The sequence below is a fragment of the Phalacrocorax carbo genome, chromosome 13 (genome assembly GCF_963921805.1).
Source record: "Phalacrocorax carbo chromosome 13, bPhaCar2.1, whole genome shotgun sequence".
NCBI lineage: Eukaryota > Metazoa > Chordata > Aves > Suliformes > Phalacrocoracidae > Phalacrocorax > Phalacrocorax carbo.
In genome coordinates, this window is record NC_087525.1 from 1554911 (window position 1) to 1570946 (window position 16036).

Consider the following 16036-nt stretch of genomic DNA (forward strand, 5'->3'; position numbering starts at 1 on the left):
CTTGTTAAATGTGACTTGGTCAACGCTACCCAGCCCAGACTGCAAAAAAAAAGTACATTAGTTGTTTCCCAAAGGAACCGGGCTCCATGGCCAGCCCCGCTGCTCCAGCCGCCGCCCCACCCAAGGCACTGAGCACACGAGGTGGGAAACGGGGCCTCTGACCACTCCGGACCTGCTGCAGCCCCAGATGAACCATGTGGTTGTAATGTTGCCCCCCCAAAAAAATTACAAAGTGAGAGTTAGTTACACATATAAATATTTATTTGTACTAAAAGTGAGTGTTCTATAGCAGAGTATCAATTTCAGAATATATTAAATCAGGAGATGCATCAGTTGAGGTACAAATTCCAGTCTCATGTCTTTAATAAATACACTATTTAAAAAAAAGCAGCAACCTAGTCCACATACTCTATTTTAATCAGAGGTAATCAGTACACTATGCTATTTTAAAAGCATAATACAACATCTGTGTTTTGCTGTAACCATTTGGATTTACTGTGGGTTTTGAGTTTTTTTGAAACAGTTTGATTATTTTAAGATGAGTGGCAACAGCACTATTTCACTATTTTAAAATGACAGATATTGCAATCATAAATGGCAGTATTGCCTGTGTCTTCCAGGTCCCTACCAGAGGGCCCAAGTGTAAAAGGCACGGGTGCTAGAGCGCTCTCAGCTGCCAACACGGGTCTTGCAGCATTTTTCTTGAGGCATAACACAGCTTTGGGCGATTTGCTCAGAATACTTAAAAAAAAAATTACAACACCCCCCACCCCAAGCTGACAAATTAAAAAAAAACTTTTTCAAAAATATTCTCAATTGCACACAAAGTCTTGGACCCTGACCAACGGCCACAGCAAAACAGGTTTTAGCTTGCGATGTAGCTCACTATCCTAAGTTACAAGCGGAAGCGTGATTGTTTTTACTTAGCATAGATCCATTTGTAATTAAAACTGAAGCACAGTAAGAGGAGAATGCTATTTCCATTTCATTTGAAACACATTCTGGCCAGTCCTGGGGTGCCTACTAAAAAAGGACGAGTATAAAAATCATCAATTCAGGTTGCTGCAATAACTAAGTGCATTGCTGCCTTCCGCCACAACCCCCCCACCTGAGCGCAGTGGCCAGGGTCAGCCCTTCCCCGGGGAAGCCTCCGCTGACGGCAGGCAGGGTGCTGAGGCAGGGTGCTGAGGCAGGGGCAGGCGGGCGGCTGAGGGGCCGTGCAGGGACTGCATTCTAACCTCAGCCGCCACCGAGACATGCGCTGGTCCCGGCAGGACGAGAGCGGGCCAAGAGGCGTAGGGGGCCAGGCAAAGCTTCAGCACTGGGTCACGCTGCTCAGCCCCATCAGAGGTCACCGGCAGAAAAGCCTCACACACAGCCGCAAGGTCTGTGTCAGGGCGGGGAAGAAGACACGGTCTGCGGTAACTTTCCACCAGCCAGAGCTGGGAGCAGCACCAGCCTCCACCACCCCTCGCACGGCAGCACCCCACGCGGCTTGGGGGGACCCAGGGAATTCCCTGCCATCCTCTGGCTGTCCCCTGGCTGGAGCCAGTGTCACCATCCCTCAGACACAAAGTAAAATCAGGTCACCTGTACCCAGGCGGGTTCAGGTTGAGGGCAAGCGCTTGAGTCACCTCTCGCCTGGGTCAGCGGGTACAGCTGCTCAGACCCACCCCATGCTGTGATTTGGCTCTATTGCCTTTAATTTGCCTTTTGGATGGGAGGAGGGCAGGCAGAGGAAAGGGGGATCTGATCCTGCCAGGTGGGAGGGTACCCACAAAAGCATGTAAACAGCATCCCCAATTTTTGCTTGCTGCCCTGAGCTTTCTCAGAGATCTCCTGGGCTTTATGGTGCCTCCCAGGACAGCTTTCCCGCCCCGGGCTAACCAGGCTGTGAGCACCTAGATGGCCACGCAGAGTCCCCACAGAAAGCTGAATTCAGAGCACAAGTAACGCTCAGCCCAGGTTTTGTTTTGACTGGAGAGGTCAAGCAGCAGGAAGCAAGGAAGAACACTGAGCAATCATCTCAGCCTCAAGGAACTGGCACTGGGCAAGGGGATTGATTAAAAAAAATCCCGTTAAAAAAAGGGCATTAAAAAAATCCCGCTGTTTATTAGCAAAAATTGTCTAAGGCACAGCCTGGAGGGCAGCGACTGGATCTGAGCATCGAGTGCCCGTTTCCCTCTCCCACCCCGACAGCAGCAACTGCTCCTCGCTTCAGCCGCTGCTCCTGCCGCGTCGGGCAGCACTGGGCAAGGGGTGGCGGAAGGGCTCTTCTTCACTTCTGCTCTACGCAGGGGACAGATGCGCTTTTATCGTGGTGCCGAGGCCCCAGCTCTACACCAGGGGCCAGTGCGCAGCTCTGGCGGCACCAAAACGATCCGAGTGGCCCGTCCAGAGGCTGTGCTGAGCTGGGAACGAAGGGCCTGCTGCCCTCCCCTTCCAGCTCCACAGGGACACTCCTGGCAGCTTCAAGGGGAGAAGGACCAGGCTCAAAGTATTTCTGATTAGTAAAAAACACTCTGACCCAGGTAGGAAAATCCTCCAGTCAGAGCATTGGAAATGCCAAGTAACTGATCTGTGTCATAGGGAATCAATCAATCATCGCTCATCCTTAATACAAGTATTTCTAGGGAGGAGAAGTAGTGTTAATTCTTTTTTTCCAGCGACTGGTAGTACTCAGTTAGGACTTTCCACGCTTTGGGGGCCATGAAGCCGTCTGGTGGGTTTTCACCTTCGCGAGCAAGCTTCCTCATGCGTGTTCCTGAGATGAAGTCAAAATCGTCATGCCTGCGGCAAAACAGAGACAGGGGTGAAATCAGCACAACCAGCCTGAGTCGTCCCCAACGTCACTCTTCTGCCGTGCCAAGCGCGCAGTCAGGAACCTCCCAGCACCAGCAGCACCATCTGCGGCTTCACGCCTGGGTTTATGATCGGCAGCAACGGGATTGCTCTTTTGATAGGAGCTGGAGTTGTATGTAACACACTTCTCCAGCTGCAAGAGGCTGCAAGAACTGCCACTTAGTCCCCAGACTGTTTCTTATCCTCCCTGGTGGCTACAAAGGCGCATCTTTAGTTTCATGCAACCCATCCTTGACCTGGTGTCAGCTCTTGGAGGGGAAAGCGGGTGTCTTTCACAGGTTCTTCCCCCATTCCTCTCCTTGACAGGAATGCCGACTGCTTTTCCCTCTCTCCTGGCAAGCTGCAAGCCAGACGCAATCACAAACCACACACGCTGTGTAGGCTGAAGAAAGACAGAGGATGCTGCCTGCGTTACCTTTTTGGGTCATAAAAATCCATGGCCTTTTTCAGTTTATTGTAAGCAGCCACCCGGAAGGGGATGATTTCCACTGAGGTCAGGCCCGGTGCCATGCTGAGGACCTTCCCTCCTTGCGTGGGCTCGTAGAGGTCCTTCTTGGTCTCAGGGTGAGGCATGCCTGCAGGGTCACGCCCCACGATGTAGAAATTGGCCCCAGCAATCATGCGAGCTCGGCAGTGCCACTGCACCTGCAAAGGAGAGATGCAAGGGGCAGCGGCTGAGGGCTGAGCAGCAACTGAGCTGCCTGCCCTGGGCTACAAAAGAGATCTTGGTGACCCCTACGGGATGGACAGACGGAAGGAGACACGTCAGCAGCCTCGTCGCAGTTTCTCATATTGATCAGGCTGCCCCACTGCTTGGACCTGATGCAACATCACAGTTCTCCTAAGGACATGTATTTCAAGGGAAGCACTGGGGATGGGAACTGCTCTTATTCCAATTTGGCAGCAAATGGAGGTAGCAGTTTGCTTTTTGAACACACAAAGACAGTGCCCTCGAGCCCCGTGTAGGCAAAGGCTGCCCACGCATCCCATCCCTCTCCTTCCTCCTGTGGGGGAGGTTCAGTGTCTACTGCTTTCATACCACTGATTTAGGGACAGAAGGGAGACCACTGGGAGAAAAATGAGTGTCCCTGCCCAAGAGAAGAAACGGTCACAACGGTAAAGTCTGTTTCTAGCCCCCTTCTCCCCAGCTCTCCACACAGGCAGTGAGAGCACAGGGCCCGCCGAGCTGAGCTCTGCCGGGAGACGGCTGCCAGAGCAGGCTGCAGGCCAACCTCTGAGGCAACGGCTACTGACTCCCCGCCCCGTGGCTTTCTGGAGCTGCACGGGCAGGCTGGCAGCTGACACCCCCCACCTTGTCGCAGTGAGCAGCTGACGGCTACGTTACCTCTGTGGGGCCAGCATAGAGCATGGGAGAGGGGAAGATGGCAACAATGGTTGACTTGGGGTCCAGGACTTGCTCCTCCAGCACTGCTGCGTGCTGCTTCATCCGCCACTCCAGTGGGACATCATCATCTTTGGTCCATCCTCCCAGGGGGTGCAGGAGAAGCACAGGGTTTTTGTAACCCCTCTCCAAAAGCTGGCGCCGCGTGTCCTGCATGAGCAGGGCGTGCCCGTTGTGGACGGGGTTGCGCAACTGAAATGCAAAGACAGCATCTAAAAGGGAAAAATTCAGCGGGTTACAGGCCTGAGTTGACCCTCAGACATCATTTACACACTATACATTTCAACACAGTCTTAAGATAGGTACGTTGTAATATGTATGTCCTGTCTTCACATGAGTGAGACCTTAAAAACCTTAGATGAGTGTTTCATGCATGTACAGTGCCTCTTGATTGCTCTTCCAAATTTATTTTCATTGCACATCCTTCCTTTTGGGCTGAAATCAGCCCTATCAGCAGCTCTCCTACAATGTTTTTAGATGCCACTAGACACCTCCACCAAGCTCCCTGACTTCTTAAGCGACCTGCCACCTCTCCAAGCTCAATGGCACCTTCAGGAAGGCCAACGCTCTCTCCTCAAAGTGAAGGTAGGTGTCCAATATCTGGAAGAAGACGCCTGAGCTGTCCCCAGTGCATGAAGGCCGAGCACATCGGTGCAAGGCTTTAAATGCCTGGGGTGCAGAAAGAGAGGCTCTGACCCACCAGGAAGGACACGAGCAGGACACTCAATGCTTTTCAGTCCTGTGCTCAGAGAGGCCCACTGAGGACACAGCCCATCACAAGCACCGTCCTTAACCAAGGAGATCCCGTGCCAATTTTTGTGCCATGCCCTGTGTCCTCCTGCTGCTTCCCTCAACCGGGTAGTCCCCTTTTGGGAGCATACAGAAGCAATCTGGCAAGTGCTGTGAGCTTACGAGCAAGTAATCACAGAAGTCTCCCAGTGACAGGTAGGGCAAGATGAGCCATGCCACCGATGCTGCTCCAGGGCACTCACCAGCATTCATTTCTCTGAACTTCTGCTTGAGAGCGAGTGGTGTCAGGCGGTACTGGTCCAGCCCATCATTCCATTTGATCTTCTCCAGCACGAGGAGGTCTCCACCAACCAGCCAGTCTCCGCTCTCCATCACCATCTGTAAATTATGCAAACGTGTTATGGAGGGAACAGCAAAATATCTCCTTTTCCCTTTCCCAGACTCCTTCAAAAAGTGTTAGGCTTGACTCTGCTTGTAGGGTGATCTTCTCTTCTCGTTCAGCACATTGTAGGTGGAAAACATTCTTACAGTGACCACGTGAACTGAACATCATGAGCCGTGCAACCTTGTAAAGCAAGGCATCAGCTACCGAGTCCCCACCACTGCACCCAGCTGGGTGCTGGACTCTTCTCTGGCAGCCAGGGGTCTACAAGTTATGGCACAAGACCTTCCTTCACTTCACTCTTTGCTCTTTCCTCCTGGGAATATGCAGGAGGAATAAGCCTGTTGTAAAGTGAGCAACTGCTGCTGAATAATTAAGAGTTATTTTAAGGTAGCAGAAAGTAATTAATATGGCTTTAGCCTTGTTAAGCAGGCAGCTCAAGTCACTCGGTATAACCTGGAGCTCTCCCTTTATAAGGGATGATGCTCTTTGTACCGCCAGAGAGCAAGTGGGAAAAGATAAGCTGTAAAAATACAATGCCCTTGTTGGCTGCCTGTACCAAACAGTCAAACTGAGGAGTAAAGGTAGCTAAAAAGGAGCACAAGTCTGCAATCTGCAGCATTAATGTTTGGCAGCATCACTGAGATTGTCACAACACAAGCACAGGAAAAATGTGGGGGCTAAGTTGGTGGTTGAGTTAGAAATTTTTGGAGGTAGGCACATCGGTGCAGATGAGTAAATGAAGGGAGCAGCTCCTCAGCAGCATGCTCATTTTCCCTTTCGCCTTGCACTTGTTATCTGATGCTCTTCTTAAGCAGCAAGTGCAGCATTAACTCCCGAGTCTAGAAATTCAGTCCAGCCTGCTTGGGATGCGATGGCTCCCTGTGAGGAGTTGGGCTTGGAGAGCAGACAGGACACCCATGGCCCTCAAAACCTTGGAAAGGTTCAGTTCTCCAGCCCCTGCCCACATTTCCCACTCTGGCCAGGTTTCCCCAAGCAGCACGGGGACAAACCTACCTTGACGTGTGGGTGCTTCGCGCAGGTGGTGCCCCAGATGCGGGCGCAGCGCTCCTCCTTCCTGTGCGCAAAGTACTCGGGGTTCTTCAGGACCGCCACCCTCCGCCCTGCGTAGCTGAGCGCCAGCATCTCGCAGCCCTCCAGCCGCTCCTTGTCCTCTGTGGAGATCGGCAGCACGATGGGGATGCTCAGGTTGACCACGCCATCTGGCAAGAGAGGGTGAGGACTTTAACATCCTCCAGCCTTGGGCACTGAGTAAACAGAGGTTTTCAGAGGCACATGTTCTCCCTTTGGAGAGCCAAATTTTCCAGGACTAGCTTGGGGATTCACCATCAATCATGTAAATCTATTCACTGCCCCATTTTTTTCTGCACTGCTAACAAATAGCGATGTTAGTTGAATATGAAATCTCCTTATCTTTTGGCCAGAGATGTCTCAAAGACATCTGGGGCATCTCATTAGCTTCTGGACTCTCTATCTCCCTGGAAAGACTGGCTCTTCTCCAGTTAGCTTGTTGCAGAATCTCTTTGAAAAATTTACTTGGAAAACGCAACCCTGGGTATAACCCCCGCCTCCTCCGCCAGGAGAACGACCTCTATTAAGACAGCTCTGGCTTGGTGTTCCCCAGGGCATCTCATTCCCTGCACACCTCCTGAACTGCCTCTTCCAACAAGGAAAGCACCAGCACCCTTTGCTTTGTTTCTTTTGATTTTTTTTCTGGCTATCTCTGTATTGTTGTCTTCCTTTATATCTCTGCAGAGTCCATTTTTCCTCTATTTTCTTTGTGTATACAGCGAGTCTACATTGGCATGTGTAGTTTCTGATTTCAGTGTTGTCCCTAAATACCTCAAAGTCATGTTATCCCCACTCCTCCACCAAGGTCCTCTCATTTCTCCTTGGATATCCCAGTATTCATACAGAAGAATCGGTCTCTCCCATGTGTTTCCATTCACAAGCAAGGACGAACAAATCACTGATTCAATTTGTTCTGATCTGACTGAAATAATTTTGGACCCTTGAGAGCCTTAATTTGAGGATTTTGACTATGATATAGATCTTTTAAAATCTTTATTAAATGTTTGCATTTACTTTTAATTCACACCTAGGTATAGTTTGTCTGCCAGACAGCAATTTTCAAGCACCTTCATGAATAATCACAACTATAGTCACATGGCAGCCAATCAATATCAACTTCATACATTTAAATGATATTAACCAGTGATCAGTCAATAAAGCCAGCATGGAAGAAGTTGAATTACGAAACCAACAGGTGATGCTGAGGCTAAGGATCTCCATGTTCCATTTCCAAATGCAAGATGCAGATTAAAAAGAAACAAAATCACTCCAGCAAAGGTAATTACAAAATTACACAACCGGGATTTCTGTGAAGACCGGTCGGCAGGACACGGGGTGTGTCATTCCACTCTGTAACCGGCCGAATGAGCTGTGGTTGTGTCTAGTCTTAATTTTTTTTTTAAATCTCAAAAAATCATTTTATAGCAAAAAAAAAAAACAAATTGAAGTAATTCCTGTACCACCTAAGAACAGTGATATACATACCAGCTACAGAGTGACTCCTTCCTGGGAGAACACAAACACAATTAAGATAATTAACGCTCACGGGCACCAGTTACAGTAGCCATTCCAAGAATCAAAGCCCCTCATTTAAAACCCCCAGAAGCACTGCCTAACCACAGGCAGGGTGTCTGCTGGCACAGCCACGGTCCTCCACGGCACCGCCCCAGCCCCTCCAGCGCTCACCTGTGCAACGCGGGTCACGCTGCCGGGGAGCGACGTGCGACGCCTACGCTCTCGCTGCCACCCAGCCCTGACAGGCGTGCGTGGCTGGTGCGGAGGGCAGAATGCTGGAGGCTCTGCGGCATTCCTGCTGCCCTATGCCCTGTGGATCTACCTTTCTTCCTGGTGGCCGTCGTGCCCCTACACAAAGCACCCCATCCACCCAACTGTTGGCAGTATTAAGGTGGGATTTACTGCTCAAAGTCCGAGTGAGAGGAGTACTAACTTGCTCAAGTCCACCAAAACTTCACATGCCCTCCCAGGCACAGCTGGAGCCACCACCCGCACCCCTGGGCAAAAGGGCTGGACAATGACTCCGGAATGACCAGCCTCAAACCTCCCTCTGGCAACACACACTCCAGCCTCAGCACCATGAGATGGAAACCCTCCACCATTTCCCAAAGCTCATGTAAGCAAACCAGGGATGTTCTCCTTCCTCCCCAGATGTCACCCTGAAGGCCTGACCATGCAGATATTGAGTTTGGAGACCTCTGTGGAGACAAGGTAGACTGAGGACTGATGTTGATGCCCTCTACTGCAAAAAAACTTGCTCTGGAGAGTTCATCCCCTGCCTAAAAGCAGGTGTCCTGGGCTTTGTCCTCTGACCCCACAGAGCTCTACAAATCCTGACCATATGCCTGCAGACCCCGGAGGAGCTGTGCTCAGTGATGCCGACAGGTTTCAGGGAGTGCCCCAAAAACAGATTCTCGCTGAGATGAGCCTCTGGTGCAAAGTGGGGAGCTCCAGAGCAACGCGGTCACTACAGGGTGCCCCTGTGACCTTGTCCGGCACAACAGGCAGCTCAAAGACCACAGACTAGGGTCTGATAAGAAGGACACGTGCTTTTAAACACTGTTTGCACACTAGGCAGGAGGTAAAAGGCTACGACATGTCTGAAAGCAGAAGCCCCCGCAGAGTCACTCCTCCGGTCCAAAGTGAGCAGTCCTGAGATTTGCATCTGCTGCATAGTTCCCAAATCCTAATAACAGCAGCAAGTCCATTGTCCCACATGTTCCTCTAGAAGGAGGGCAAGACTCAAAGGGACTCGCTCACCAAGACTCCAAATCCCTGAGGCCAGAGATGGCTGTCAGGTCTACAAAAGCCAAAGTGAGCTCCCGTGTGCATGTGAAGCCACAGCGGCAGCATCTACAGCTGAGAAACGTGTACCACAACGGTCTCAGCTGTAGACGATCACTGCCTGAATACTCTTTGCCTTTTCCAATGATGAAACACCTCTAACGTGTTGCTAATGAATAGATAAAGCTGATTTATTTTAAGTTACTGTAATAGATAAGCGGGAAAACAGGAAAAAGAAAAGTGAAATCAGGCTCTGCTCCTGTTTCCAAGGAACAGCTGCCTCCTTCTCCCACCTCCAGTTCAGCCTGGCAGCCTCCCTGCTTACTTGGCTTTGGGTTTGCATCTTTATTTACCCTGGTATAACTGAGCATGAAAAGAGCTACACAATGGCTACTGAAATGTTTGATCGGCACTGTGTGATATGTCAAAGCCATGAGCCAAGGCCCCGGCCACAGCACAGTGAACTTGGTCACCTTTAGTACCCTTTGGTACATTTCCAGACATGGCTTCCTGGCCCCCGCAGTCCTTTACAAGCCCTTGCATTTAACACGCAAGAGGAAAGGAGGGGGACAACACAGCTTTTCCATAAGGCTGCCTGCCAAGACACCGTGGGGTAGGCATCACATCCCGCAGCGGCGTGCCGGCCAGCATTAACACAAAGCATGGGGATTCGTACCATTCAGCAGGGTGCCAAAATGGATCACTTGCAAGTACTCTGCCTCGCGCATGAAGCCGGTCAGCGGAGTGGCCCAGCCTTCGCTCAGCACCTGCACCCACTGCAGATCCAGCTGCAAAACAAATCCACATGGCACTCCTGTCACCAGGTCAAACTCAGAGGTTGTTTTTCCTTCCCTTCTGCGTCAACAATGCTCTCATTTGATTTTCCTCAAACACAGAACATTCGTAAAGGGGGAGAAAGCCATGAGGAGGTTGGTTTGGTTTTTTTTTAAAGCCAGGCTCACAAACTTTCATAGCACAACTGCTTGCAGGGCTGTACTAACACAGCAAGGGAGACTGGCAGCCTTGGCCTGCTACAGCACGGGGTGGAGACACAGCAGAAAATGGCTGAGGATCAGCACCCGCACTTCAGCTTGCCATAAAGCACGGCCACAAAAGGACGTAGCTGTCAGGACCACAGCCCCCTCTAGCAACGTCCCTACCGAAGCTTCTACCCTTCGACCAGCTAAACAGCAACTGAATCACAGCACAGCATCCACGCACGACGATACCTTAGTGATCTCGACAAATGGCAGCATCTCTGCTTCAGCTCGGACGCTATCGAGTTTATTTTCAGGTACAAACAGCTCAAGAACATCCTTAATCAAGCTATGGGGCACAATGTTCTGAAAGAGAGAAACAGACAGTAGTTTTAAGTAACATGCTGGTTTTTAAATGCTCACCAAGAAGTCAGCATCCGAAAGCAGGCTTACAAGCTGCCGGTAGCGGTGGCATAAAAATAACCTACTTGTGTTTGGAGGAGCTCCACAACCTGCTGAATACATTCAGACACTGACGCAACGTTCGTTTTCAACACTAGTTCAGGAGATTCAGGCTTCTCATACTCTGAGTCAATCCCCGTGAATCCTACAGACAATTAAACCCAAACTAAATTAATTTAATGTAATACTTGGTGTCCTAGAGCCAACAGCACTGTACAAACAACCAGTGAGCACTCAACCATATCGGCTACTACAAGTGACACTTGTGACAGCAAAACTAGGGAAACAGGATACTCCTGTGCACTACAAAGAGCCTTTAGTAACCCACCCCTACGTGCGGAGCCGCAACGAGATGCTATCCAAGGCTTCAGAAAGGGAAAGGCAAAGTAAGAGCTCGCTCTTCCATACCTTTGATCTCTCCAGCTCTTGCCTTTTTGTACAGACCCTTCACATCTCTACTTTCACAAATATTTAGAGGAGCATCTACAAAGATTTCAAAGAAAGGAAGTCCAGCTGCCTCATGAATTTTCCGTGCGTTTTGACGATCCTGTTAGAAGAAAGATGGGAAAAATCATATGCGTCCAAATTGCAGCAAGCACATTCCTACTACATGAATTTAACACAAGTAAATTTTTCTCTGGTTTAGATTTATTAAATTTACACTAATTCTAATAAGGGTTTTTCATCTCCCTTTCCCCCTTTTCTTTAAAGATACTTAAAAAAAAAAATATCTTTGATCTGTTTTAATCTTTTTCCATCCGAAACATCAGGAAGATCTCTTCATTAAGCAGGACAACAGAACTTTAGAACGTGAATAATTATCTGTCCTGTGTCAAAACAAGGAACTGCTTGCATCAGCTTGATAACGGCAGCGACTTGGTATTCTCAGGAAGCATAAAAAAATCAATACTTCTACAGACAGAGTAGTGATAGCAGTATGATAGGCTATTGTTTCTATGCCTCTCTTCTGCCTCCTAACAGGTTAACAGTAGGAGCCTCTGTTTTTCAAGGCTTTTGTCAACTCAAAAGTCAAGATTTTAACCTCCTCTTAGCTTTTAATTGATTTGTAACATCGAATATATTCAAAAAGGCCACACCAAACTGCCCTCCAGAAATTCGTACTCATTGTGTGAAGTTCTGTGTATCATCAGTGGTGTTTTACAAAAGAATAGAGAAGTTAAAAAGACATATATAGGAAGTCCTTTACGTAAATCTCTCTTCCCTAAGAACAAGCACGAAATCAAGGCTGCCCAGAGAAAGAGCGGAATGTGATGCAGTGAATTTACCTTCGCAAAAGGAGAAATGAAACTAGTTATGCAGACGAGCCCAGCATCAGCAAACAGCCTGGCCACCTCTGCAATGCGGCGGATGTTCTCCTCGCGGTCCTCAGGTGAGAAACCCAGGTTTTTATTCAAGCCATGCCGAACATTATCACCATCCAGGGAATAGCAAGGGATGCCATGAGAGACCAAGTACTCCTCCAGAGCAAAGCCAATGGTTGTCTTGCCAGCTCCAGAAAGGCCTGTTGGAGACAGAGAAGTGAGGCTCAGGTTTAAGGTCAAAAGAGGGAAAACGACAGCAATACCTCCTGGGACACTGGCAGGGAAACTCCTTCTCTCTGAAGTTGTTTTGAGGAAGGAATGAGGTAGGGAAGTTGGATTTGTGTTTTTAGCACACAGTTACCACCACAGACCCCGGCCAACCCTTCTTATCGAAGGGATGGCATTAATGACATGACAAAAGCTACTGTATCCCAACATCTGAAGGGGTTCAACAAGCAGTGTTGCAGAAGTGCCTCTCGCTGGGCCATAGTGGGACAAATAGGTACCAGTAAGTAGAGGAAGCCTGAAAGGATGCCATTGCCTGTAAGTCTCTCAGCATCTTCCTCTTCCTCCTCCTGTTCGCCCTATGAACAGCCAATTGCTCTCCCAGAGTAAACCCAAGGAGAGGTTCTTGCCGCAACTGTGTGGGGCGGGACAGGCTCCAGCAGCAATTGCCCCTCTGCATCCATGGACGCCTCCTTCTGCAGAGCAGCACCTACAGATCTGTGTGAGCAGGACAGCTGTGCAAACAAGCATCGCATCTTCAGCTGCCTGTGTCTCCTGGAGTCATCAGTCAGAGAGACAACGATCGAGGTGGCTGCTTCCCATCCCAGATCCATCCACTTGCACAAAAAGCACTTGCTACTGGCTGTGTCAGAAAGCAGCAAGTGCACCTGCAGCACCAAACTCCTCCCTTCCCTTGGGTGGGGATCCATGCGTTGAAAACTCCTTGAGAAGGAAGACGACCTTGACTTAGGAGAGATAACACCTCCAAACACCGAACCTGTCTCAGGAGACACTTAGCCTTGGAGAATCTCCTATGCAGTGAGAATCATCTGCTCACCTGTTTTTATACCCTTTGCATGACACCTACTACTGGCCACTCATGGAGACAAGACCCTGGGCAAGGTGGATTTTTGGTCTGATGCAGAACAGTCATGTTTGTGCTGGAGAGCAAATCTGGCTGGGCAAAGGTGAATGCTGCTGGCTGTGCCTTTGGTTTTTGTAGTACAACAGACTAACTGATAGCTCTCCTGAGCTGGCAACATAGGGCATTCAAACGCCCTTCTACTTAATGCAAGCAGTCCATGCAATGAAGTGTCCTCCATATAGTCTCTTAGAATTAAATTGATAGTAAGTTAGGAGACCACTGTCTATTTCAAAGAATAATCATCAGCCAGAGAAGCTCAAACCTTTCAGACACAAGAAAATTGCCTTGAATAGGTTTTTTGGCGTCAGAAATGGTATTAAAGCAGTTACGTGCCGGCCTTCTTTTCAAAATTAAAGAGGACAACAAAACAGAGGTACGTTTTAATCCAACATCTAGCACATAAGATGATATGACAGCAAATCAGAATGGCTTTACAAACCCTTCCTAGGATGTCTTCCAACATCTAACAGCAGTCAAAGAAAATATCAATATTTAACAAGCAAAGAAACAACTGGACAACCAGCAAAAGATAGAGTTGTGTAAATATTAGTGGAGCAAAATGAATGAATTGTAATTTCAAGCAGCCTCTAATCCCCAAACAATGGGTTTATCTTTCAAAGTAGAAGAGAAGGGCAACGCGTTGGAAGGCTTACAAAATGAGAAATAATGTAAGAAACCTGCAATGGCTGTGCAAGGAACCGCTTCCAGTGTGACTTGCTGTCTGGAGTATTTATTCTTCAGGCAAGTTGGCTGCCTTGTTGTGCTGCTCACAAGGTCATTTTAAACCCAGTAAACCTAGGTGCCCCAATAAACTTCCCACTGACCCAGAATGGAAACATCCACATGCTGTTTTGGACAACCCTGGGCACGTTTCACCGCCAAGGATTGTCTGGATTTGAGCCAAGACTTCCTCAGCCACATGCTTGGGAATAACAAGTGCAACCCTTAGGGCTTCTGATGTGTTCAGCGGAGCCTGAAAACAGCTGTAAAATTCATAAAAACATTAGTTATGGGCAGCAGCTGCCAGGGAGAATATCCTGCTGCGCCAGCACCACGTGTCAGTGTTTCCCATGTGTAAATATTTTGCAATTCCCAGTTTACAAGGAACGCTGATGTTTCCTGTGGATCCCAAATCCCCACCTCCGAGCCATACTCATGTATGCAAGTGGGTGTCCCACGTGAAGCTGCACTTTCATGCCCAGACGAAAATACCTGTCAGCCAAACGGTGCAGCCTCGAAATCCACCCCTGGTACCGACAACTTGTCCTCTCTTACTCCTGCTGACATGGTGGGCTTGGTAAACCACATTGGTTGATTCCTGATGAGAACAAAGCAAAACGAAACACTTCTGTTACTTTTTTGCTCTCTATACAAAAGAAAATCTCATCTGGGACTAATAGAAGGGAGAGAAACGCAAATTGGTTAAAAATCTGCATGAGCCATTGAGTGAACTCTGGTAACTTGGTACAAAAGGGCAAATGGGGAAGAAAAGCATTGCCTTTCAGTGTAAGCTGGATTTCTGTCTGAACAGCGCAAACTCATTTTTTGAAGACAACTTGCCTCTGCTCAGAGGGCTTCTGGTGGCAACACCTTCGCGTTTGCCACTGCTGGCAGCAGCAGAAGGTGACTTGCTTTGCTGCAGGAGTGCTGCCAGGTGACTGATGCAGGCAGGCAGGGGAGGACACGGAGTCCGGAGTCCACATAGATACAGGCAGCACACTCCCTGCCTCTTTGGCATTTGAAAACACAGGCAGACTCACCTATTATTTTAATTATGCTTGCAAAACAAAAGCAACGTAAGGTGCTAATTTACTTGCCATGTTTAACATAACAAGGCTGCTAATAATTGCAGCTGGGGCAAGAAAAGGAGACATAGCAGGGCTGAGCTGAGCGAGACTGGGACCCAGCCAGGAATGACGGCGGGAAGGGAGGCGGAGAAAACAACACCTAAACACGTACATGTGCACTTTCTGGTGCAAACAAGGGACCAGCATGATGCTGAGCCGGAGGCCTGAATTTTGGTGCCTCTTAATGTTGACCTACTGCGGGCAGAGCAGCCCCAGGCTCTCCGCTGGGATGCAGTTGAACAGCCTGTCTGTGCCGTGCAGCTCCAGCAACGGTACATCAACACAGACTTCTTGCACATAAAGTATCTACAAGACCTTATTAATGGCAAGGATTACATTTCTAACCAAGGCAGCCAAAGGAAAAGCCTCAAGAGCAAGAGAGGATATAAATATTTTCTCCCCAGCCAGATTTTTCAGGAACATAGGTTTATCCAGTTTGTATCATCAGTACAAGAGCAGGTCTGGGCTTTCTCATGATTTACATCCCACTACATAAATATTTCTACATCTGAAATCACAGCAGGGAAGTGACCATCTTTCATTTGTCCAAGAAAAAATATTTGGCAAGAAAAAAAAAAAGATGAATGGAGAGACAATAAAGTAAAAGGTCACTTTTAAATATGTAGCCTGATTTTTTTTCCCCCCCTCTGCTTGCTTGGCCATTAACACTTTACCATGATTCAGCAGAGGCATAAGCATTCATTAGAGACTTGGTATTTTGTATGCAACTGAGGGTTCTGCGTGCACAGAAATCTGGGTGAAAATTATTCCATAACAGAAGAGAAATAATACCCTCCTCTCCTCACCTGTTTTTATTATTATCTTTTCAGAGAAGTCAGCATCTCAGCAGACACCAATCTCCCACCATGGTGACTTATAACTATACTCAGAATTTCATGCCTACTTTCAATTCAATTTTAGTGAAAGGCTTCAAAATTAGCCTCTTAATGCCTGCAAATTTGCCATCTTAAATTGCTTGCGGGCACACTGA

The 16036-nt window shown here is 48.6% G+C and overlaps 1 protein-coding gene across 1 annotated transcript in view; it reads right to left on the reverse strand.

Annotated features, from left to right (window-relative positions):
• Window positions 1–243: 243 nt before the first annotated feature.
• PAPSS2 (3'-phosphoadenosine 5'-phosphosulfate synthase 2) overlaps window positions 244–16036 on the reverse strand; it is a 30367-nt gene continuing 14574 nt past the window's right edge. The window contains exons 2-12 of the mRNA XM_064464552.1: window positions 14411–14516; window positions 12013–12248; window positions 11135–11273; window positions 10753–10871; window positions 10517–10630; window positions 9964–10075; window positions 6414–6619; window positions 5257–5392; window positions 4208–4476; window positions 3278–3507; window positions 244–2790 (exon numbers count right to left, since the gene is read on the reverse strand). Coding sequence (XP_064320622.1) covers window positions 2649–2790; window positions 3278–3507; window positions 4208–4476; window positions 5257–5392; window positions 6414–6619; window positions 9964–10075; window positions 10517–10630; window positions 10753–10871; window positions 11135–11273; window positions 12013–12248; window positions 14411–14516 — 1809 coding nt within the window. The 3' untranslated portion in view covers window positions 244–2648. The remainder of the gene's footprint in view (window positions 2791–3277; window positions 3508–4207; window positions 4477–5256; window positions 5393–6413; window positions 6620–9963; window positions 10076–10516; window positions 10631–10752; window positions 10872–11134; window positions 11274–12012; window positions 12249–14410; window positions 14517–16036) is intronic.